Source organism: Notamacropus eugenii, chromosome 1, assembly GCF_028372415.1.
Source record: "Notamacropus eugenii isolate mMacEug1 chromosome 1, mMacEug1.pri_v2, whole genome shotgun sequence".
NCBI lineage: Eukaryota > Metazoa > Chordata > Mammalia > Diprotodontia > Macropodidae > Notamacropus > Notamacropus eugenii.
The window spans coordinates 453906847-453932603 of record NC_092872.1 but is presented as its reverse complement, the minus strand read 5'-3'; the positions used below and the strand labels follow the sequence as shown (position 1 = coordinate 453932603).

Here is a 25757-nt window from a genome sequence, read left to right as displayed (position 1 = left end):
GGTTATGTGGCCTCAGGTCCCTTTCAACTCTGAGATTTTGTGATTCTATAAACCCAGGGTGATTATATAAACTTGTGGTCCCAAGGCCACAGGTTCCCCACCCCTTATTAGAAACCCTTACCTCAAGGTAGTTGAGAGGAAGTGCTTGGCAAACATTAAAGCACTGCATGGTCTCAATGGAAAAATGTGAAATAAAGACCATGAGTTGAAAGTTAATGCTTTTCATCTTGAACTGAGGCTAGGATAATCGATAATTGATCATGGCTTAATTGGTCTCTTAAATGTACAGTGTAGTCTAGCTTTCTGGAAATAGCTATTCACCCAAAGATGGTCCAATAGAATGACAATTTTCTTAATGCTATACCATTACATTCCAGAAGGAAGCAAACTGATTAAATAAAACTGTGGGATGAAAACTATCAGGCACTTATTTACAAAGCTCATTTGCTCTCTTGTTACACTAGGTTTGAATGACAATGAATTTTCATGTGTCTGAGATATTCTCAACACTAGCTTATTGACCATAGCTATTAAGTAGGGAAAAGGGAAATAAATACAGGAAAAAGTTGCCCAGAGTATAGTATTTGCTGAAACATAGTTCATAGGAAAGCTAGGGCAATTCTATGCTTCTGTTGTGTCTGAAATGAGATGTAGCCTACTGCCAGCAAGTGACCTCTTTCTTATATCCCAGTGGTCATTTGTACTTGGCTATATTCAGAACAGAACAGTTCTTACAGAAAATTAGATACATCTGTCTCCCTAGTCTATGCTAGCTGTGGATTATAGGTATATCTAGTCAGGGTAACTAGCTCAATAAAATTCCTTTCCATTCTATTGTAGGATCATAGGTTTTAGAGCTGAATTCTCATATCTGTAGTGCTTTGGGGTTTACAAAGTGCTTTCCTTGTGACAATCCTGTGAGGTGGGTAGTATATATGTTATCCTACATTACAAATAAGGCAACTGAGACCTAAAGAAGCTAAGAGACTTTGCCAAGGACACAAAGATATAGTAAGCAGCACATGTGAGACACTTAATGGTGGGCAAAAGTTTATGAAAGATTTGTGTCTAGTCAGTTCAGGCACTGTTACTTGTCAGGTCATCATCATGCCTAGCATTTGCTGAGAATCTTAATGTGACCATGGTGAAATATCCACAGATTTCCTTTTTGATCTTTCTATTTTTACTGATGGCTTTTGTTTTTTATACCAATCATTTCCTGATATGTCCACCAAACCCTCCACTGCATGAAAAAAAAATTATCACATTCTACCAACAAAATAAACATGTCTGATAGTTGCTCTTGTGTCTAAGAAGAGAGATACCCTGTTTCCTTAACATGACTAGTCAGTGGAAGCTGTCAGGCTCAGTTTTTAATTTTTGCTAAGCTGTATGGTTTGTCCGTGGATTGGTGTTGACAGGTAATGAACTCCAGGATCTCAACACCTGGATCCTGGGATGATGCTGCTGAGTTTAAGTTTCTTCAGGGCAGGGATTGTTCCATTATCTTTGATCTCCAGTGCCTAGCACATAGTAGGCACTTACATGCTTGTTGATTTTTGTTTTAGTTCCAAGCACTCTTTAGCTCATTGCAGATATTAGTGAATTGTTTTTCTCTCAGTGAAAATTTTTTATCTTGTAGGTGCCTTCAACTGGGTGGGGGAATTAGAGCTCCAGAGAGAACATACGTTTCACCTAGCACATTGGGTGCTGAATATATAAACCCAGACAAAAATCTCAATCACGAGACTTGTCAGCATCTCAACAAGGCTCAATTTAAGTTGTGGCTCTTTAGAACTGAAAACTAAAAACTGCTATACAAATGTTTATTTAAGGCAATAACCAGAAAATAAAAACCAGTAACTTAACATTTATATAGCACTTATGTGCCAAGCACAGTGCTAAGTAACTAGCTGCTACTTTATGGTTTTCTTCAAGTATCCAGACATTACAATCTAGAAACTTAAGACTGAAAGCATATAAAAGGTGGTTTAGAAACAGATTTGCTATGGTTGCATTTAAGGAGACAATATATAAGAGCAGTTTTCTATTAATGCCATCGAAATGAGTCAATTCCTACTGAACTCTTCAGTGACTTTTCCATAAGCATTTCATGCTGAAATGATTAGACTCATTCTTTAGAAAGTTGGCTTGTTCTACTGAGGCTTTCCAGTCTATCTGTGGCATTCTAACACAACAAAATATTTGAATTAGGTACAATTAAGGCTTCCAAGCTGTATCCTAGTGGTACAACTATTTAGTGAGCTAGGTAATAATTTGGGAGAAAAGGTGGAGGTGTGTATGGAGAACGTTAAGAATTGAGAAAATTATCCAACTTCTTTCCAAATATGGTTCTAGTTATGAAAGGAAACCATCTGTGATAGATATTTGAGGAGCCATTAGGATTGAAATTATTTTGTATTTGGCAAGTTAACATATAAAACACAGCTGGGTCCAGAGTGGAATACAACCAACCTTTGCCCAATTCACTTCCAGGAATAGTTGGAGGATGGGAAAGGAGGAGGGAACCTCCAATAAACTCCTGATGAGGTCTATAAGTAAACACTAAGGAACGGAAAAACTCACCTGGCCCAGGAATCCTTAGGAAGGATTGAGTTTTTCTTAAATTATCTCTCCCTGCCTGATGACTCATCTTTCAAGCTCCTTCTGGGTCCAAGTTCCACCTCAAAAAGTAGAGGGCACTGGTCTGAGAATTAGGATTCTAATTCTCCCAGCTTCCTGCACCCCCACCCTCCACGCCCAACACCAAACCCCTAGCTTCTGCTGAATAGGCCAACTGGCTTTTTCAGGCAGGTAGGTGCCACCGTAGAGAGTGCTGGACTACCTCAGTCATTTATTAGCTAAAAAACCATGGCAAGTCACTTAACCTCTCTGTAGGATGGAAATAATAGTACCTACCTCACAGGAATATTTTAAGGATGTACTTTGTGAACTTTTAAATACTATATGAATGCTAGCTACTACTATTTCTTAAAGAGTCTCAACCTCCAAGGAATGGTGGTCCCTAGGTCCAAATCTTGCCTCTAATCCTCACCTCTGTGATCTTGGGCAAATTACCTAACCTCTCTGGGCCTCAATGGCTTCATCTATAAAAGAAAAGGGTCAGACTTTTTTTTGGTCCTTGTAGTGTTTGAGCTATGAAATCCCATCCCTCAAAAATTTACCTTTTTTTTAGCATTTATTACTATAAAGTATTTCAGAGATTTGAAGTCTTGCTGTGATCAAATATGACACTTGTGAATAAGATCGCGTACAGTAAAATGAAGCCTGTGTGACATATAATTAAGTGTAGCATAGGTTGGAAATGAGGGGATCATTGCGTGCTGGAGTAGCCAGCTGGAGAGGCTTTCTGGAGGATGTGGCGTTTGAACCAGGAAAAATCTTGAGGAGATACAGAAATGTCTTCAATTTTAAATGTTCTTGCTTCAGCCCTGTAGATTTGCATTTTTCTTGCAAGCACAGAAAAAGTACGATAGTTCAAGCAAAGGCCAATTTCCCACCTTCTCCCCCTTTTGAAGTCTGGTCCAAAAAATACTAGGTTTCCAAATGGAACTAACAAACCAGATAGACATGTAGATATTTCAGGCTGGTTATCTTCTCCATTGTATTTTCCTCCAAGTACATTAGTAGGTTTGTAAGACAGCCTATTACCAAGGGGCAAGGAAGTATGAAGAAGGGATGTAATGAATTAAGGGTACGTGTTTCAGAGTATCCCTTTCATCTTGAGTACAGCCTATTTTGTTCAAAGAGATAATGGTACCTGCTCCACACATGCATTTGATCTCATTCTCTCCTGTCTTCAGCAGATTACAACTTCTCTGGCCCCTTTTCTCTCAAATTTTCAATCTCTTAACCAACTTGTTCCTTCTCTACTTCTTTCAAACATGCTCAAATCCCTTCTATCTTACATGTAAAAACAATTTTTCAAAAAAAAATTTTCATTAAAAAATTTTTTTCAGTTTCAAATTCTTTCCCTCCCATGCCTTTATGAGATGGTAAGCAATTTGATATGTTATATATGTGCAGTCATGCAAAACATATTTCCATGTCAGTCATGTTGTAAAAGAAAACAAAAAAACATGGAAAAAAAAAGTAAAAAATAATATGCATCTATATGCGTTTGACTCCATCAGTTCTTTCTTTGGAAGTGAATAGCATTTTTCATTATTAGTCCTTTGGATCTTTGTATTGAGAACAGCCAAGTCATTCACAGTTGATCATTGAACAATACTGCTTTACCTGTGTACAATGTCTCCTGGTTCTGCTCACTTCAGTTTGCATCAGTTCATATACATCTCAGGTTTTTCAGAAAGCATAGTGCTCGCTTCTTATAGCATAATAGCATTCCATCACAATTATAAACCATAACTTCTTCAGTCATTCCCCAATTGATGGGCATCCCCTGAATTTCCAATTCTTTGCCACCACTAAAAGAGCTGCTATAATATATAGTCCTTTCCTATTTTTTTTAAAAAATCTCTCTGATATATAGTAGTATATACTAGTACCACTAGTAGTGATATTGCTGGGTCAAAGTGTTTTTATAGCCCTTTGGGCATAGTTCTGAATTGCTCTCCAGAATAGTTGGATCACTTCACACCTCCACCAACAGTGCATTAGCGTCCATACTTTCCCCCACATCCTCGCCAACATTTGTCATTTCCTTTTGGTCATATTAGCCAATCTGACACATATGAGGTGTTACCTCAGAGCTGTTTGTGCAATCAGTAGTGATTTTGGGGCATCTTTTCATATGACTATAGATAGCTTTGATGTCTTCCTCTAAATATGGCCTGTTCATATCCTTTGACCATTTATTGACTGGAGAAATGACTCATGTTCTTAAAAATTTTACTCAGTTCTCTATATATTTGAGCAATGAGGCCTTTATCAGAGAAATTTGTGTAAAATGTTTTCTCCCCAGCTTTCTGCTTTCCTTCTAATTTTGCTTGCATTGGTTTTGTTTGCACAAACCCTTTTAAATTTAACTTCATCAAAATTATCCACTTTTTATATTCTGTAATGCTTATTTCTCATTTGGTCATAAATTCTTCCTTTCTCCATAGATCTTACAAGTAAACTATTCCATGCTCCCCTAATTTGCTTATGGTATCGCTCTATGTCTCAATCACATACTCACTTTGATCTTATCTTGGTATATTGTGTGAGATACTGGTGTATGCCCAGTTTCTGCCAAACTGCTTTCCAGTTTTCCCAGCAATTTTTGTTAAATAGTGAGTTCTTGTCCCAAAAGTTGGAATCTTTGCATTTTATCAAGTAGTATATTACTATGCTCATTGCCTATGCCTATTACGTACCCAGCATATCTCACTGATCTTTGTCTCTTAGATATTTTGTCAGTTCTCCTCTATCTTTAAAATGCCTTCAGTAGGTCCCACCTATTGTTCTATATGTCTACTCCCTAGTAGACATATAAAACAAACACCTAGAAAAAATGGTCTACACTTTCAGAATCCACTTCTCTTCTTGAATCTTCAACCTTTTGCAATCTGGCTTTTGATCTCATCACTCAACTGAAATTGCCCTCTTCAAAGCAACCAATTAATTGCCAAGTCTGATGGTCTTATTCAACCTGTTACATTGGACACTGCCAATGACCCTTTCTTTCCTCCTAGATTCTCTTTGGTTTTCATGACATTGTCCTCATGATCCTTCTCCTATCTGCTTCACCTCAGCTTCCTTTGCTGACTCATCCACATCACACCCTAAAATGTTACTGTTTCCCAAGGTTTCATCCTGGGCAGTCTTTTCTTCTCCCTCCACGCTCTCGGTAACCTCATCAGTTCCCATTGGTTTTTAACTATTATTTCTATGCAGATGACTCACAGGTGTATGTAAGTGTGTGCGCGCTTATGTTTGTATATAAAATACATATCCAGAAACATATACACACATACATGCACATACCCACATGTGTATGTGTACATACCCTGATCTTCAGTACCAGAACAGCAATTGCACATTGGACGTTTATTTGAAACTGGATGTCTTGGAGATATCTCAAACTAAACATAAAAAAAATTAGTCCACAATTGAACTAGTTACCTTATCCTTTAAATGCTCACCATCTTTCCAGGGTCTCAGGTTTGTAATCTTGGCATTATCCTTGACTCCACAATCTCCTTCACCCCACAGATCCATTCATTTGCCAAGACTTGCCATTTCAATGTCTACGTCTCGCATCTGATCCCTTCTTTTTTTGTTCACACTGTTATCACCTTAGTTCATTGGCTCTTGCCTAAATTATTGCAATAGTTTCCTAATTAGTCTCTCTCTTCCTCATCTCTCAATAATCAATCAACATTTATTAAGCATTTACTATGTGCCAGGGCACCGTGCTAAGCTCCAGAGATACAAAAAGAGGCAAAGATAGGCCCTACCCTCAAGGAGCTCACAATATAATAACACCACTCTAGTCCATTCTATTCATAGCTCAGTAATTTTCCTAAAGCTTAGATATAACCCTGTGACTCTTCTATTCACCCAATTCCACTGGTCTCAGAATCTGATTAGCTTTTAAAGTTCTATATAACCTGGTCCCAAACTACCTTTCCAGCCTAGTTGGACAACACTTACCTTCTCACAATGTGATTCAGCCAAATTGGCTTTCTCACTCATGACATACTGTTTCCTGTCCCTGCCTTTAAACTTGCCATCCCAGTGCCTGTAATGCCCTCTCTCCTCACCTCTACTTCAGAGTCTCTTCTCTTTGAAGATGCAGCATGAAGCCTCTCCTGGTACCCTTAAATGCAACTGCCTTCCCTTCCAAACCACCTTGCATTCAACTCCCTTGTGTGTTTGTATTTATTAACTTTATATTAAGGCTGTATATGTCTTTATATGTGCTTCCTGTCTCCATTAGGAGAAGGTAAGCTCAATTCAAGCAGGGATTATTTCATTCTTTTTACTTGTATCCCTAGTGTCGACCACGTGGTGGGTGCTTCATAAATACTTGTAGAATTATTTCTAAAATGGGGGAGACATGCAGAGCCTCCAAAACGGCCTCATGGAGAACAATTACAAGCCTCCAAGATTGTAAATCATATTTTCTAAACACATTTCAGGAATCACTTGTTCTTAACTGTCAGGATTACAGCATTAGAGCCATGAATTACAAAATGTGCTCGACAGATGCCTCTGCCTTTCACTTCCTAAACCACTGTGCAGGAAAGGCCCAGGAAGGCCTCAGAAAGCCTTTTCTTGTGTGTGCTTAGAGGGTCTTACCTTAGGCAAGGGTCCAAAGAAAGGTGACATGTAATAGAAAGAGTGCTGGACTTGGAAACGGGAAGATTCAGTGTGTTTCACCTGTGGCTGCGCCACCCCAAGCAAGGTGCTTAACCTCTCTGAGCCTTGGTTTGCTCCTCGCACTTACCTGGCCAGGGAGGGGAGGCTCAATTCACCAAAAGATGTAAAAGTGTTTTGCAAACCTTAGCTTACAGCTCAGCTCCCAGAGGCCCAGAGCACTAAGGGCCCTAATTATTTTCAGTGGAGTGGTCACTCTTTCCCAGAATTCCATCTACCCACCCTCATGGACTTTATCTTCAGTGAAAAGTCTGGCCACCTCCTCCAAGAAGGTGGTGTCAGAGAGGTGGGCTCCAGTGGAAGGCACCTGGAGACAGGGACTTGTCCTGGCTGAGGAGGAACTTGGAATCGTGGAACTGAGAAAGGGGTGTCAGTCACAGGCAGTCAAATCATAGGTAGCACCCAGGAGATGCACTAGGATTTAAAGGGATAGAGAAGCGTGTGAAGATAGTAATCTTGGAAGAGTTTACTTCAAAGGGAAAATCAGGGGAAGAAATCAAGAGCAGCACACTGCAGGCAATTTTAAGGAAATAAAATTTTAATGCAGATTTGGACTGGAACAGGAAAGACTGAGGAAAAAGTGCTGATTTTTGAGAAAGAAAAAATCAGGAATGTATCTTTCCTGAGAAAACAATCCTGTCTTCTCAGCATGTACTGAAACATTTGTCTGGTATGGCTGTGTATATTTTCTTTTAGATCACCATTTATTCCCTATCCCCCATCCCCAAGGAATTGGGATTGCATTCTTGGAAGGGCAGATTAACTATCCAGAGAAAACTTGGTATTCTAGTAATGAGGCGCTGGTACTTAATATCATGATTTGCTATGTGATTTTGTAAGAAGCCATAAATGTGAGGCAGCGACTCCCCGTGGATTATCTCATTTCAGAGGAGGGAGTGGGCTGGAAATCCCCAGGCTCTACTCCTTTTGGGTAGGAAAAGGGGCGAAGGCCTTGTTGGAGTCTGCCATATACGCTTCTATTTCCTCCACGGTTCGAGGCACACAAGTCAACAGCTCCATACCACTGGCAGTCACCACCACATCCTCCTCAATGCGAACCTAGGACAGGCAGACACAGGCACTGGTTACTATGGTCCTCACATGACAGTCCTGGGTGGCCCAGATGAAGCCTGTGTGGTTTGTTTGCAAGACCCTTCATTTTCCTTTCTTGGAGGGTACACCATTACCTTGGGGAAGGGTATGAGCCCTTCTCAAATGGGACTATTGAGGGAGCACTAAGAAGTGGACAGTGTGAAGCCAGTCTGGGAAGTTATAAGTATCACAGATGCACACAGTGATTAATTACTAAGGCAATTATTATAATAATTATATTTATAATTATAATAATTATGACTATATTAATTATTAAGGCAAGCAGCATGGAATCACGGTTAGACTGTTGGACTTGAAGTTGGGAAGGCCTGGTTTCAAATTCTGTTTCCAGCATTGACTCAAATGTTGTCATCTGGGCAAGCAGCTTTTCTAAGCCTCCAATCCCCCATGGATAAAACAGGTAATGGTAGCATCTGCCTCACAGGGGTCATGAGGACCAAATGCGATGACTTGTGTAAAGTGCTAGGCCAATGTCAGCCATTCTGAAAGCCAAAGAATACAGGGATCTTGGGAAAGAGTTGGGTGTTGGGTGCTTCTTCCAAGGTTCTTGTTGGATGGCTGCTCTCTTGTGGGATTTCCAGGGATGGAATGGGAGCTTTAGGAGCTCCACAATGAAGGCCTGGCTTCTGGAGTGCTCTTGACCTCAGATCCCTATCAGTCACATCTTTCTGGGGGTTTCTGACAATGGGGTCTGTCTGTGGCTTTTCTTGGGGTCAGTGGGAGAGCTCCACCCTAAGGGTCACTTTTTTCTGCACAGAATCACAGCCACAGCTTAAGAACTTATGGAGACCTCTCTGTCTCCCAGGTTTGTCCAACCTGGTTAAGTCCTAGCTCTCTATTTGGTGTCCTCGGATCCCTGAATGTTGAGGAATGGGGAGGAGGGTGGAGCAGTCATTCCATCATCAGGGTTGGAAGATTCAATCTGTGTTTCTCCCCTAAGCTCCTACACAGAAATCAGACCAGAACATGGGGATTGACTTCTTGGTGATGCTAAAGGCTCCAGGCTAGAGAAGGAGCTTCTTTGGAAAAAGGGCATCCAATTCCTTCCTGGTCCTGAACCCCTCACAAGGAACGAGCCTCTGCTGGAGGCTGGAACCCACAGAGCTTATGGGTAGCACTAACTCTTCTACTTTTTTCTCCTATATGATCAGAGTGATCCTGGCTTGGCCATAGGGCTGAATCTGGCTTTCTTCTTCATGGCAAGTCAGGGCTTAAAAAATGAGCTCAAAGTAAAATTAAGGCTGTCTTGTAAGAGCTGAGGATGAGCTACTCAGGTGCCTAGACATGACCACAGAGATGCTCATTATAAAGAAGGTGTTTTGACTTAAAGAAGAGCCCTTGGCCCTGTTAACAGGACACGTGCTCTTGGCAGCAGGGAGGGAGGGGGCTATCCTGGGCCATCCACATTCTTCCCACTTGGTTTTCCTCGTGACCAGGGACACATGTCTGTGAGATTACTGGCAGACAGGTTATCCTATGGCCAGGTGTGAAGCTCATCAGCTCACATGGGGACTGAATCCATCCACTTATTAGCATCATGTGCTAACTCAGGACTAATGAGCTTCACAGCCACAGTAACCAGCATGCCCAGAATGCCCAGGAGGGGCCATGTGGACTTTCTGAGGGGCACTTGGTGGTTGGGAGAAGTAACAGGAGACAGTCAGTCCACATCAGGCTGAGCCAATGCACATGTGTACCCTTGAGTCTGAGTCTGTCACCCTCTCTCCCTGCAAACATGGTCAGACCTGCTGCCCCTCAGCAACCTCCCAGCCAACTGATAAACTTGTTATCTCCCTGAACTGACAGTTCAGGCAGATAACAATCCCACAGCTGCCACAAGTGATTCAATAGGGAAGGGCAAAGTCCTGGAGATTTGTTAGTCACATGCACACTGGCCCAAGCCAAAGCAGGGGATACAGGGCCAGGTACTGCCCCACTGGTGTCCAAATGAGGACGCTGCCACTGCCCTTTGGGCTCTGGACAAGGGCCTGACAGCTGCCTCAGCTTCCCTGACTTGTCGCCGCTGTTCAGTGTCCCAGCCAAGCCTCTCCCCACGGTGTTCTAGGGATGCAGGCCACGCCATATCTGGACTGGCTGGAAGCAGCAGACTTGCTTATTCTGTAAATGAGAAGCCTCCAGGGATAGGCAGTCAACTTAAAAAGAGCACGTGGAAGGGCATTAAGACTTGTCCTGCTTAGATCTATACTGCAAGACCAAGAGCAGGAGGTCCAAGTGACAGAGAGGTCAGCTGGGATTTTATATAAGAAAAAACTGGGGGACAATTTGAGCTGAGGTTTTTCAGGTGGGAGTGGGGGGAAGGGCTGACCAGATGACTTCTTGATGCTGATGCTGGTCAGGTCTGGGCTAGAATAGGTGACAAGCTCTGAAGTTTCTTTCAACTGAGGCTAATATTGTGACCTTAATAATAATTACATAGCACTTTTAGATTTGCAAAGTGCTTTATCAGTATTATCACAAGAAGTGAGTGAGGTAAATGCAAGCAGTACTGCAAAAAAGAGGGGTACTCACCCCGCCAAAGCCTCGGAAACGCTGCAGGATGTGGTTATTGATGAAGCAGGCCTGTGCAGGGTCAGCCAAGGCCTGGTCTAGGAGGTGGTCAATGAAGTAAATGCCTGGCTCCACAGTCAGCACCATCCCCTGCTCCAGACTGCGGGCTGTCCGCAGGCTCCTCAGGCCTGGCTCATCGATACGCTCCACACCCTGGCAGAAGAGGGAGGGAAGAGGAAGGTGGCTGGTTAGCGCCTGCTGCAAAGGGAAGAGGGAGAGGTGTCTGGGCCCAGAAGCTTCAAGAGGCTCCTTCCTTCCCTTCAGGAGCCTGGACAGATGGACAGACAACAGCCCAGAGAGCTTCAAACACTGCCCCCTCTGGTGAGGTATCCACAGTACACTGCGCACTAGGAGGGGAGGGGAGCCTGGACTAGGGCCCAACTAACTTGACAGCTCTCAAGTTAGCAGCTAGCCAGGGTCCGACCTCATGATAAGCTCTGTTTTCTCTCACATCCAGAATGACCTTCCCTTCCCCTGAAGACGAGCCCAGGCCCCCTCTCCTCCATCTTGTCTTCTCTGACAATCCCACCTCAGCACCCTCATGTGGCTCAGGATCCCACTGTTGGTCAGCTCTTACTCATCGCTCCCTAATGGTTTTCCACCATTTTTTTGTTTTGCAGAGCAGACTGTGAATCCTGGCTTGTGGAACTCTCCCCATTTCAGCCTCTCTGCATCCTAGACACGCTGGGTGAGGACTACACCCAGGGAGCTGCATGTGGGACCATCAATGTGTGCTGGGAGCTGACCCTGAGGGTGGCAGGGACTCAGAGAAGGAGGGCCAGAGCTTATACATGTAAGTCAGTAAGGGCTGTACGCTGGTTCCCACTTTCCCCTACCTCCCCAGGACACATTGACCCCCTTCTTGCTGAGATCCTCTCTGGGATTTTCTCTGTGATGATGCAAGTAGCACAAGACAGGTCCCATGTGAAGGCTCACATATTGGGCCAGGTGCATGGGACCCAGGGCCCTGGCACTGAGCTCAGTACAGCATCCTTGATCATAACCTTGTGATCTGACTTCACTCTTTGTAGACCCTGTGCTTAGACCAGGGTAAGAGGGGAGAGTCCTCCAGCCTCTCCACTCTCCTCATTTCCTAACTCTCCCCTGGTCTTACTGCCCTCCTGCACCCCCATACTTCAGCCCTATGTTTGTGCCCATCCCTCTGAGAGGTTACATGGCGCCTGCTCTGGCTCCAGACATCAGCTGGGGTTTCCAGCAGCCCCGGAGCCAGGCTTCCAGACCTCTTCCTCAGCCGACCTGAGGATGGGCCTCTCTCCTGGATGGGTAACAGTTTACCCAAAGTCCAGTGTAGCCAAAAAAGCTCTTAAGGCAGCTTATGAGGCCTCTCAGGGCTGTTCCTTTCCCTTCTAAGAGACAAATGTGGGAAAGCAGCCCCATGAATCCTGTCTTCTGTATTTCTCCCTCCACCTCCCCAGGTTTCCAGCCTGCCTTCCAGGAGGAGGGAAAGGTGTTGTCCCGGCCCAACTGGAGCCTACTTTGGCATATGCACATGCCAATCCATATGTGTACATGCTGAAAGACAGTCACACATACATGTATACCTGTGCATACACTGAGAGATGCAGATTGATATAGACAGGCATGCAAATGACACAACCCCCCCATCTTCCCCCGAATACTCCACATTGAGATGGGACTCTAGATCAGAGCAGCCCCTTGAGGCAGGGAACATATCTAGAGGTACTCTGCTTTGTGTGCAAGTAATTATTCATGGGTCAATCAATGGCCAACCTGGAAACAGGTCTCTGCAGGACTGCCCCAGGGATAGAGCTTTAGCTTTCTGCTATTCAACATTTTTATCACGACTGGAATAAAGATAGGGGAGCAGGTTTATCAGACTTGCAGATGACATGAAGCCTAGAAGGACGGCTAATATCTGGGGCCAGAACATTGCCAGGCTTAGGTTAAAACAATGAATCAAGCCTAATAAGAAGAAACATTAAATAACCGGCATAAATGTAGTGAAACTCAATCATGAGTTTTAAAAAAATGAATTGCCTAAGCACAGGAGGGGAGAGTTACAGAGGGGAGAGATAATTGTTGTTTGGTTATTTTGGTTGTGTCTGACTCTTTATGACCCCATCTGAGATTTTCTTGGCAAACATACTGGAGTGGTTCTCCAGCTCATTTTACAGATGAGGAAACTGAGGGCAAAAGGGTTAAGTGACTTGTCCAGGGTCACACAGCTAATAAGTGTCTGAGGCAGATTTCAACTCAAGAAGATGGGTCCTCCTGACTCTAGGTCTGGTGCTCTGTGCACTACGGCGCCACCCAGTTATATTCTTAGAAAAGATCAGGGAGTTTTAGTGGACTATAATAAGCTCAAGAGGAATGAAAGGTGTGGCATGGTAGAAAGAATTCTGATGCCGTTTGTGGGCATGATGAGAGGCATGACGTCCAGAACAAGCAAGGGGTCAGTCCTGCTGAGTTGCCCTGTGCCAGACCACATCTAAAGTAGTGTGCTCCCTTCCAAGGATCAGATTTTAAGGACATTGAAAACTGACGTATTTCATGAAGGGAAACCAAAAGGATTTGGAAGCTGGAGGCCATTCTACAGTGGGACAAGGTGAAGGGTCCTAGAACATTTAGGCTGGAGAGAGGCATCAGAGCTCTCTTCAAGTATGCACTGTGGTTCTAAAGAAGAAGGATCAGACCTGTTCTTCCTGGGTCCCCAGGGCCAAAGCAAGAAAAGGGGGCAGAGGGGCAGATTTAGGCTATGTACAAGGGAAAGCTTCCTAACAATTAGAGCTATCCCAAAAAGAAATGGGCTATTCTGGGAGGAGGTGAACTCCCCTTCTTAGAGGTCTTCAAGCAGAGACTGGAATTTACATATGGGGGGGTATTGTAGAAGTTGGACTAGCTGACCACTGAGGTTTCCTCTAACCTGAGATCCTCTGATTGATAATATATAGTCATAAACAATACCCCACTTTACAGATGAAGAAACTGAGGTAGACAGGGATTAAGCGACTTGCCCAGGATCACACAGCCGGTGAGTACCTGAGGCTAAATTTGAACTCAGGTCTTCTGGACTTCAAGTCCAGTGCTCTATCCACTGCAGCTCCTAGCTGTCCCTGTAAGCACAGTGCTTTACAGATAGTGATTAATAACAAGTTTCAAAAAAATTCATCCATTTACCCATCCACTCATTTATCTACTCATTCATTCATTTCAAAAGAAATCTCCAGTTTAGATGCTATCAGACCTGAAAGGTCCCTATGAGACAGTCCAGGTTGGCTCCACCATTCCAGATGGGGAAACTGAGGCCTGGGGAAGAGGTCACGTACTGAATCAGTGGCAAAGCCTCTACTAGAACCCAGGGCTCTTGACCCACAAGCCCACTGCTCTTTCTCTTGGTCTTGTGCCCCAGAAGCAGCAAGCTGAGCCTGAGGAGCTATGGAAATGTCACCCACTAGTGGATTTGCATGTGAGTTACCTTTCCTCCCAAGGTGCATTTCCCAATCATTACAGGACAGTTTGCTACTAGAAGTTCCTCTCTGTCTTGTCTATGCCACCTTTCGTGCCCCTGTATTACAACATATACCTCCCACAAAAGGAAAGAAGGAGATAGCTTGGAGCCATGAGGGGCACGGTCAGCTGTTTGAGGGCACTGTGCTGGTGGGTCCTGTGCTGGTGGCCTCTGTTCTAATCTCAGTGCTGCGGCTTCCTTCTTGTCCACTAAACCTCTCTGAGCCTCTGTTCCTCATCTAGAAAATGAGGAGCTTGGACCAGAACTGGTTTCCTTATAAGGTCCTTTCTAGTTCTAAATGTAAGACTCTGGGGGGAACACTACCTGAGGTGAATTCTGCTTTGGCCAATGATGGCAACTGTATATCCACCAAGACCCCCTACTTTCATGAGAAAACAGAGCAGCAGTCTTAGAGGCCAGTGAATGACGGTGACTGCCCGTGTGCATCAGCCAATGAGAGCAGTAACTGTGAGCACTGGCCAATGATATCTGTATGCATATGCCGCTGGTGAAGGCTGTATACATTAGCCACCAGCAACAGCCATCTAGGCCTATTAGCTTTTAGTGGTGACTGTCCCATGGTTCAAACCAAGGCCTCAACTCAGGGCAATTCCAGGCTCAGTGAGCACCCCTGCCAGCATTGTGTGCAGAACTAATAGGGTTTGCCCCAAGCGACAGCTTTTCCTTAAGCCAACAGCAAAGAGAAGATCCAAATCCATCTGTAGGTTTTAAATAAAACAAATTACTTTTATAGGCAAAGCAGCATTTTCCCTGCACTGTTTATCTGTCACAGGAAAAGAAGCTACAAGCACACAAAGGCTGCTTACTGGAAAAGATGAAAACATTTTGCTGCCAATTTTCTATGTTGGAAAAAGTCGCTTTGGCGACTAATGAATAACGAATCTCAGCTAACAATGTCTGGAAGCATCTACACTTGGCGTACAACATACTTTATGACAGTCAGAAATTAGGAAATTAAAACTCATTTTGTTTCTCAAAATTTAACTGTTTACACTTGAAGAAAAAAATAATTGAATAATAATGCTTTTCTTGAGCAATTTTTTTCCCCCAAAATCTTTCTTGGTGCTTTCAAAATATCCTGCAGCCAAAAGGCAAAGCCTGTGCATCTTAGCTAATTAGACAATAAGGCATGGTAGGCGTGAGCAGCTTACACAATCACTTCCATTGTGAAATAAGGGCTCAGTCAGAGGGCCAATGTATGCAGGGCATGCTCATGTACTCAGAGTCCCTGAGAGCACACACCACCACTGGGCACAAAGAATGGCCCCTGGCCTCCTGCTGGCTTCCTTGGCACTGCCAGCCCTTGCTCACTAGCCCTTTCTTGACCAAGAACTAAAAGCCATTTTTTTTTTTTGAGGAGTACTGGTATTTTTTTGAAGAGTATCGGTAATGCTGGTCTCTAACAGGCCCATGACCACTGATGCACTCCTCCTCAATTTCAGCTCAAATGAGAACCTCTTATTAAAGAGTTAAGACAAGAACGTCAGATAGCGTACTCTGAGAAGCGAAGAAGGAGGAAAGGGATGAGGGCGAGTCAGGAAGCTTAAACCTCTGCTCTCAAGGGCAGTGCTGTTGGGTGAAGACACAAAGGCAATATAGCATACATAGAGGGCTGGATTTGCAGCTCTGGATTTAAATTCCACATCTGATACAAGCTACATAACTTTGGGCAAATTGCTATGCCCCCTCACCATTTCTTCATCTATAAAATGGGCATTTTTCCATATTTTCCTTACTGAATTATTATGAGGGAAATATTTTGTGAATCTTAAAGTAAGTTATTATTTTTATAAGAGCCAGAAGCCTTGGCTTCTAGAAAGCTCTCTAGAAATTAAGAGCTGGGAGCAGGTTCCTACCTTGGCCCCTTGAAGCTGGCTCTACCCTTGCTCTGTGGGACACCAAGATACTAGAAAAAGAAGATTTGGAACAGGAGCCTGGCTTCTGAGAAATTCCAAGTGCAAGAGAAACAGAGACACCTTAGGGACACAGATGACCATTTAATGCACGGTGGCATGTTTTGAACTAACTAGGCTTTCAAGGAGGCAAACAAGAAATAGCTTGTCTCTGCTTCCTCTCTCTGCAGAATAGAGTCTGAGGGAAGCTGCTTGGGGCCCACGTTGGGCAGGATGCCAGGTAGGGTCCAGTAGAAGGAGACTCAGGCCTTCGTCCTACTCTCTCTTTAGCCCTAACTCTTCTGGAGACTTTGGCAGCATTTCTTCTCCTCTCTGAGCTCTGACCTCCCGTCTGTAAAATGGGGATAATAATTCCGGTACTACCTGTCTGATTGAGAGGATGGATGTGAAAGGGCTTTGAGACACATGAAATTCCAGATGGTATGGGGCTATTACAATTCCCTCTGCACAGACTTTCCTGAGGGCAGAGCCCATCCTCATACATGTGGCTGTGCCAGGCTGACTACCAACTTCAGATATATGGATGGAACACCTGGGGGTCTGGGGTCTAGGGTCTCCCTGTCACGGCCTACCATAACCATCTTCTCTGTGGTTCAGGGAGCAGGGAGGACACATTCCCCAGCACTCTGCTGGAGGCTGGCTCGGTATTCCTTTCCATTCCCACACAGGCCGCTACAGGCATCGACCATGGCGGCCACCTTGGTTGAAGTGGTTTTGAATTTTTCCAAATATTTCCCAGTGAGGTAGTCTGAACATCTGCTGGTCTCAGAAGCATCAAGTGGCACTTTGGGGTCTACCAAAAAAGAGGAAGTGTGAGACAGGAAGAAGAATGCTGAACTGAGACACAGGAGGACTAGGTGTGAATACTAGTTATGTGACCATAGGCATGTCACTTAACCACTCAGAGCCTCAGTTTCCTCATCTATAAGAAAGAAACCAGTAGTCATTACCTCATAGGGCTGCTGTGAAGGTCAAGTGAGAGAAGATATGTAAAGTGCTTTATAAATGTCAGCTGTGCCCAGTCTCTGCACCATGAAATCCATCACTAGCTCTTTATGGCCGGTGCTCTGTTGGCAAGAGAAGGTATGGATTCTCTAGAAACCCCTTCCCAATTGAGGGTTTCTCCAAGCTTGCTCATGAGGAGAAAAGGGGGCCAGGTGGCTTCTCATCCTCTTCCTGGCCATCATGCCCTTGAATGGCATGCCTAATGGCTGTGAAACAGTCCCTAAGCAAGGAGCATGAGAATGAGAAGCAAGAGCCCAGATATTGCACAAATAGGATAACCAGGCCCATGGATAACTGAGAACTGGAATTTAATAAATGAGTGACCTTGAAAACAAAGGAACAAACTTTAGAGAGGATGACTAAGTCATTCTTCCCCAGCTTTGCTAATGGTGCTGGGCCCACTCCCTGGCCTCAATGGGAGCAAATGGAGTCAGTGTCAGGATCCCTGAGAGAGGATGACATAACTGACAAAAGGTCAGGATTCCTGCTTGATGGAGATCCTGGGCCCTTCTGACAGCAGCATTCAAATACTGACCTCAGGGTAGCCACCAACATCGTGCACATCAATTCCAAGGAAGTGCCCGAGTCCATGAGGCATGAATACAGCACCCAGGTGGACCTTAGCCATGTCTTCCACATTGCCAGTCAGGATACCGATGCGAGTGAGCTCCTCCAGGTGGACTCGGTCAGCCAGACGATGCATGTCAGGCCAGGATACTCCTGTGGAGGAAGACAGACAAGCCACTTGGCACCTCTAGCTATGAGTTGACCATAATGAAGCTCCAGCAGGTGAAAAGAGGCCTCCCATCTCTGAGGATGTCTGAAAACACATGAGGAGCAGCAGCTTGAACATCCTTGCCCCTAGACATTCCCACCAAAGTCACCCCTGGCCTCATCAGACAAAGTATGAGCTCACATTCTTAGCCTTTTCTTAAAGGGTTTTAAGCCACTTGTCAATCCTGCCCCATCATACTTGTACATTCAATCTGGACCATGGCAGAAATGACACTTTTTCAAGGGAGATGCTCCCACTATCTGTTTCTAGTGAGAATATACATCCCTGGCCTCTGGGAGTATGTACGTAGATGGCTCAATACAACTCATTGCCACTGCTGAAGACTTCACTCACAAACCCAGGCCCTGTCTACAGAGGATGGCTCACTAAACACTGGAACACACAACTAAGGGAAAAAACTGGCCCTTAAAAATAGGAGCTTTCCAAGAGATCTTGAGGTCAGCTCCAGAGTGTTCTCAGGATCAAATGCTGGTAGAACCTGACAGGTGGTTTGGCGGTGGTGGGGTCATCCCCATGGGCTGGCACATGATCCCTTGACTCCTCTTTCCTGCCTGAGATGGAGCCTCCCCTAAGGATTTACCTAAGCTTGCCTGTAATGGCTTCTATTTCCAGCCCATTCCCATGACAGCACACATTCTAAAAATGCGCTCTCTGCTCATGCAGCGGGGCAGCTGCCAGTTTGAAGGACATCTTTTCTTGCTGTCTAGGGTCTTTATTCCCCTCACTGATGCTGCAAGCTCTGTCCTGGGCTCATGTGGGATCTGAGTGTGGATAAAAAAATGTCCTTCCACTTGGATGAACCAGAGATCTTTAATTTCTTCTTCCTTTCAAATCTCAGTTGGTCAGAGAGGTGCATGTGACTTTGGCTTTTTAGCTACAACCTGGAGAGAGGAGATGTGGACTGACTAGGTAACCTTCAGCTCCCTCTTCTCTGGCAGTTGCTAAATCTCACCCCTACAGTGGAACATGACCCTACTGAGGGAGGGTTTGGGGGTTGGAGCTCACAACAGAATGGGTGGTTTGGCAGGGGCTGGCTTTGCCTCCAGCATCCCCCTTGGGATCTGACTCACTCTCCAGAGTTGCTGCAGAGTGAAGGTAACTGGGCTAAGGTGCAGCTCCCTCCACCCGGACCTGGCAAGCACTGCTGTTGTTCAGGGCCAAAAACATCTGTAGCCCAGTCTGCTTCTCCCTTTGGGTTGGGTTGGCCTGGCCTTGTGGGGGGTTATGGGAGCCACAGAGCTGGGCAGCAAGTGCTGCTCCCTAAGATCCAAGATGTCCCCGCCCCTCCTAATCAAATCCATCTTTGTCTCATGTGACTGGGTAAAGGTCAGCAGCTAAATAGCTTTCTGGGGGGAAAACCCGCCCCCTAGGCAAAGGCGCATAGATTGGCTGCATTTCAAGTTGCTCCCCCCAACCTCCCAACCTGAGACTGTTTTCAGCTCACAGCTCCAATGGGGCCCCTTTCAGGTGGTTCCTGTAGGGCTTGTCCCAGGGAGACAGAGAATGGAGAAACTGGGGATAAAACCAGGCAACACCCAAGCTGGAAGGGACGTCTGAGATCAAGGCCAGTTCCTTTATGTTCTGTATGGGGAACCTGAGGTCCAGAGAAGGGAAGGGACTGATTTAAAGTCAAGCAGCATGCCCTGGTGGAGCTAGGGGCTAGAATCCTAGTCTTAATCCCAGCTTGGCACTCCTACTGACTGCAAATTGGGATGGCGGAGAGCTGATGGACAATGACGACAAGGGTGGCATGAGAACCTGTCCAATGTCCACAAAGAGGAGAAAAGGAAAGACTTTGTCTGTGGTCAATGCCTAGGTTCCCAGCTCCCCCATTAACCCCACAGGATGACTGCTACCTAGAAGGCCTTCTTGGCTCCACTCATTCCACATTCATCCCCTACTGTCTCAAGGTCCCAGCGTTAGATGAACTGGCCTTCCCTCTCCCACAGTCAGAGCCTGAGCCACCCAGGCCCACCCCAAGCCCTCAGTCACAGTGGGGGAATGACATTCTCTTTGTTCTCTATGGACCAAGTCCTTGGCAGGGCAGCCATCAGACAATCTACTCAAAACTGGGTGTTTCCAAGGGCAGGGCCTGAACCTACTCCTTTTCATCTTCTCAGGGCTGAGCAGGAAGACAAGAGGTCTCACCATTTGTATCTCTTATCTCCTCTATTTTCCTCGAAGCTTTCTGAGGATAGGACTTTGTAGGCCAGAGCCCAAGCTGGTTACAACTTCAAGAACCATATAAACTATTAGACTAGAATTTATAATGGAATTTGCTAGAATCAAATGGGGGATGGCTTGTTTTGTCTGGGGTCTGGGGCAAGGTTTTGACGATAAGAGAGGTAAGTGGGAGAGGGACGCTGAGTCTATGGAAGTTTCACTTGTTCTTGGGGATTGCACCAGGACCATCATTTGGGACCAATCTCTGGAGCTCCCACCCCCAGGTGGAGGTGTCTGACCTAGAGGGCTCCGAGACATTGAGGGCCGGGGCTGGGGTCCCATGGCTCACTCAATGGCTCCAGAAGAACTTGGCCAAGAGGGTTAACATCTCAGAGCCTGAGTTCAGGTTGTAAAAACAGGGCAGCGGTAGGGATGGAGTCTGACTTTCCAGCTGCCCTGAGAGTCACATGTAGAAAGTTGAAAGCAGGTGTGTCTCATGATACTCCGACCACCCAGCTAGAGGGTCAGATTCTAAGTCTGCCTCAACTGCTAAAATGTGTACATTTGAAAAGAGAGGAGGTTCAGAATGAAACCTTTAACTCTAATTGCAACCAGCTCCCTTCTTTAAAGTTTAAGCTGGAGGCCACAGACAAGAAGTCCTCTCCTGGCTGGCCTGAAAGGGACCTCAGTGAAGACTTTGGCCTGCTCCCCAGCCCTAATGAGCCCAATCTGCCTGGAGCCTAGGGCTCCTTGGGGAGGAACGAGACTGTTTTTCTGCAGTGAAGTTAGATACATTGGAAAGAACAGGTGATAGGTCATAGGAATGGAGTCTTTGGGATCCTCATCTATCTTTCCAGGACCCTGGGCAAAAGCTGCTAAAGCCAGGATGAGTAGCGGGGATATCTGGCTACAAAGGATCATTTTCAGAGTAGGACAATGAGAGGTCTCATTCTCTACATTGGGCCTTTGACTGGCAGAAAAAGGGCACCACGTGTGGCCCTTGAGGTTGGTTACTGGTGCTTCCAACACAGAGAATGAAGTTAATTCTTGAGTACACACTGCCAAGGTGGTATTTCAGGGGAATCACTTCACGTACCCTGCATTTCAAACTGTACTGCTTACCACAGAGGATTTCCCCACCTCCAAGCCTTTGCTCATGCTTGTCTCTTGTGCAATCCCTTCATGATAATCCTACTCATCCCTCAAAAGGGTAGTCTTCTCTGGTTCCTCTGGTTGAAAGGGACACCCCCACCATTCAATTTCCAATCATTTTGTAATCCTCTTCCATGCTCATTCTAGTTTAATTTGTATTGTTGATCTGTGTGCCTGTCTTCTACCTCTCTACTAGACTGTAAACTCCTTGAAGAGAGAATTATGCCTTATTTATCCCTTTTATATTTCCTCAGCACTGAGCACTGGGCCTTGCACAGAGTAAGAAGTGCTCAGTAAATGTTTGTTAAATGAATGAGTGGTCCATTTATCACTACTCCTTATGTTTTTAATCCCCTGAACCTGTGTTTTGCTAGTTCCACAATCTGACGCTAAGAGGGAAGGTGGCACAGTCAGAGGAATGTGTCAAAGGGCAGGGCTATAAGCCAGTTTCAGAGAGATCAGTCCTGATAAATAAGGAGGAGAATGTGAGCATGTGGGCACTTTTAGGCTGGGTTCCTGGTACAACTAACCTTGTACAACTTCAGTTCCCTAGGGATCTTTAACATGGACTGTCTTTCCAACCCCCACACATAGGCATATACTGTCTGACTTAGAATTTGACATAGGTATATTTGTAAACAATATCTCAGTTTAAATGAAGGCACTGCCAATAACCTCTTTACTTTCTACTTGGCTCCCAGTGATTGGGGCAGTCTGATGCTAGCTCAGAGGAAAGGTCTGGTGGTGTGTGGCAACAAGGCTCTGATGGGGTATCTTCTAAAGATAATACAGACATGGCTGATGACATCTGGGTGTCCTTTTGCCAGACACCCTTAAAGTTGAAACGTGGCTTGTTATTTTACAAATTATGGCTGATAGGGTGAAGTGAATACAATTCTTAAAGACCTTCTCTCTAGACAGCACATGAAATAAGAGCAAATCCAGGGAAAGAGGTGATGTTGATAGCTGTTTGGGCTCAGGGCACACCAGTCATTTCTGATCTGCAAAGGAACTGAGGACTAAAGGCCTTAGCTCAGATGCAGGAATGTAGTGGAAGGTTGAGAAAGTTTGTCTGGGACAGACTGTGGGAGTGAGACAGGCATCAAGCATGATGGTACCCACACTCAAGGTCATAGCCAGGCCCAAATGTAATGCTTGAGTAAGGGGTAAAGAAGCCAACCTTGAGAGGGGGGTGAGGAAATAGAGAGAGGAGCAGGATAGGGAGGGAGAAAGATGGAGAGAAAGTGCCCTGAGGTAGGAAATGGGATGGAGCCAGAACTATGTCACATCTTTCTTGTCCAAGACTGTCTGTGACCACACTTTAGCTATGTTATGAAGGTGCCTAGGACACTTGGTGAGCACCTCCGTTCCCAGGCTTCTGTAAGTCTTTTCATTTCCCCATAGTTCCTAAAAGTTTTTTCTTCAATAACTGAACCTGGTTCTAGTTGAATTACAATTGCACATAAGAGCTCTAAGGGATATGTGTTTGTTTGGAGGGGGACGGGGCAGCTATAAAGCCCAGGAGAAAGTGAAGGAGTTGGGGAGAGAAAAGGAAGAAGCTTAGCTGGGGAAAATCCAGACAGATAGACCTTCATGGAGTCTTTTAAATCCTAAAGCCATACTCATTATCAGATGGACCTCAGAAAAAGAAAACATAGTCAACTCCTATGAATCCATGGCAGCAGCCCCTTTCTGTTATGATTTGTAACTACAGAGAACTTTGTATCCAGACTTTGGGCAGGACAGGGAAGCATGATGTTGGAAGGGGCAGGTGTGAGGGTAGACTATGACAGACTGATGTGCTAATGTAAGTCAGCCAAGATCACTGGAAGCCACAGGGAACAGTGTTGTATCCATGCCAAACTTGGTCAATACTAGGGCAAAAAGGGTTGTATTACTTGGGTGAAAAGCCTACCATGCCCTCCACCACATGGTTCCACAGTACCCCCGAGCTAAGGCAGCTGGGGAAAGTTCACCATTATCATCTAGAGGAAGTGGAAACAATCATTAAGATTTCCAAATTGTCCTTCTGTGTGAGATCAATGGTCTAGTCAGTCCCACATCTACTGGAGGGATGTTTGCTGGGAAAGCCTATATCATTGTCAATATGAGTTTTATTCTGTAAACTCAGACAAATAGACCTTCAGATCCGATGGGACCTGGATAGGTCAGCCTGCCTAATTTCCTAATCAGAGCTGATCAAATCATCCCTTGCCCTCCATAGTGCCTTCTGCTTGATACACAGTCTTCTTTCCAATTTCCTTGTCCTTAGGACTATTGCAAAGAAAACCAACAGGGCAGACTGAAAATCTTCTGCCTGTTGCCCTAGGGAGTTCAGAGTCAAGAAGGAAGGAAGAAGGAAGCCTTGGAAGACCAAGTCTCCTCTCATTAAGCCACTGAAAGGAAACACAGATCTTCCCATCCCCCACCCTCAGGCCCAGCTCAGGAAGTGGGAATGTTCTTGGGGCCTCAATACCTTGTGTGGAGATACAATGGGATTTATGGCTTTCAAACCTGCTGACTTTAAAGACAACAGAGTCACTCTTGGTATGAACCACTGGAGCCAATTGGAAGAAGTCAAGCCATGGACTTAACTGGGACCCCATGGGGTCAAACTGCAAAGGTCATGCCTCTCCACGATAGGCTATCTGCCCATCATAGATACACATGATCATATGCCTGCAACATGAGCTCTTTCCCAACAGGATCTGCCTGGGGCAATAGCCCCTCTCAGGACCAATAGCCAGAGCCTAAGTGCAAGACTAGCTTATATTCCAGCTATACCTTTTTGATTACCGGGAGGAACTAAACCTAGCTTTAAATCTGAATAGCTCAGACAATCAAGGGAGGTGGAGTCTGCAGCTGAGTGACTCAAGACAGGATGTTTACATGATCTTTGATGCCCTGAAGGATGGTCAACCCCCTTCCAGTCAGTGCTATGTAGATGTGGAACCAAAGAGGCTTGGCTTGAAGGATCAGAAACTTGCAGAGAGGCAGGGGTATAAGAGCAGGTTGTGGTCTCCCCTTTCGTCATACTCCCTCCCCTCACTGTCTCCCTTGGGGAGGGAAGAGTTTCTCTTCAAGAGCAGGAGGGTGATCCTGTCAGTTGAACTTTGGGACCCAAAATAACCCTTTTTTGCCTCCCCTTGAGGTGGTAATGGGTCACTACACTTGCTTCCAGATGGTGTGGAAGAGCCTTTTGTGAAACCAAAGAGCATCCCTAAAACATGAAGCTCTGCTTGGGGTGTGCCAGATGCCACTTAGCATAAAGGGAAGAAGTCTAGCCTAGGAGCTGAGAGATGTGGGATTTTGGACAAATTACTTTTGTCTTTTGACTTCAGGCTCCCCCACCTGTTAAATGGAGATCACAATCCTTCTGCTGTCTCCCTCATGTTGGGAGATTCTGAGAGAGACACGTGCAATTTCTTCATTTTAGAGAGGAGTAGGGAAATGACCTGCCTGACATCCCAGTCAGAACAAAGTCAACACAACTGGGATTCAAACCCAGGTCCTCTGACCCCATCCCCAAACCAAAGTCTGTGATGCTCATGGATGTGAAAGTGGGATGGAGACTGCAAAGAGGTCAAGGATCACTGCTATATGCAAACAGGTTAATGGAGTTTCCAGGGTGAGCTGCTGTCCAGGAGTCACGCCTGACTTAGGACACAGAAAGCTTGTCTTCTCCACAGACACCCTGTGACATCTCATGAACAAGTGACCAGGGACAGCAGGACACCCTTAGCCTCAGGTACTGCTTCTGTGCTCTCAGTTAGGCATGGGCAGGGGTCCCTAAACTGCCCCTGGTGATGGTTCTGTGTTATTCTATCCAAATTTTCCTTGACCTTGCTCTCTTCTCTGCATTCCCTTTTCTATGACCCCAGAATGAAGATAAAGGGCAACAGTGTTGGCAAGCAGGGAGCGCTTCTAGATACTTTTAACTCTTAAAAATGTTCCTGAGCCAGAATTTAAGACGCAGTTAAAGGAACTAGCAGTGCATTTGACACTCCTGAAATAGAGACCCTAGATCTGTGGCCTGGGAAACACTCCTGAACCAGTCAAACAGCAGTTTATCAGACTCTGCCAGTCATGGGTCAGGACTGTCTTCCTGTGCTTTATATGCAATTTTTAAACATGCTTAGAGACTGGGTAGGTCCTGCAGGTGGCAAACACAGACCTGTAAGCTTGATGCACA

The 25757-nt window shown here is 45.2% G+C and overlaps 1 protein-coding gene across 2 annotated transcripts in view; it reads right to left on the bottom strand.

The window, feature by feature from the left end:
* Positions 1–7864: 7864 nt before the first annotated feature.
* Positions 7865–25757, bottom strand: part of PEPD (peptidase D) — a 254600-nt gene continuing 236707 nt past the window's right edge. For both annotated transcript variants that reach the window (XM_072632032.1, XM_072632033.1), the window contains 3 exons: positions 17990–18174; positions 10987–11178; positions 7865–8403 (listed from right to left, as the gene is read on the bottom strand). In XM_072632032.1, coding sequence (XP_072488133.1) covers positions 8263–8403; positions 10987–11178; positions 17990–18174 — 518 coding nt within the window. In that variant the 3' untranslated portion in view covers positions 7865–8262. The remainder of the gene's footprint in view (positions 8404–10986; positions 11179–17989; positions 18175–25757) is intronic.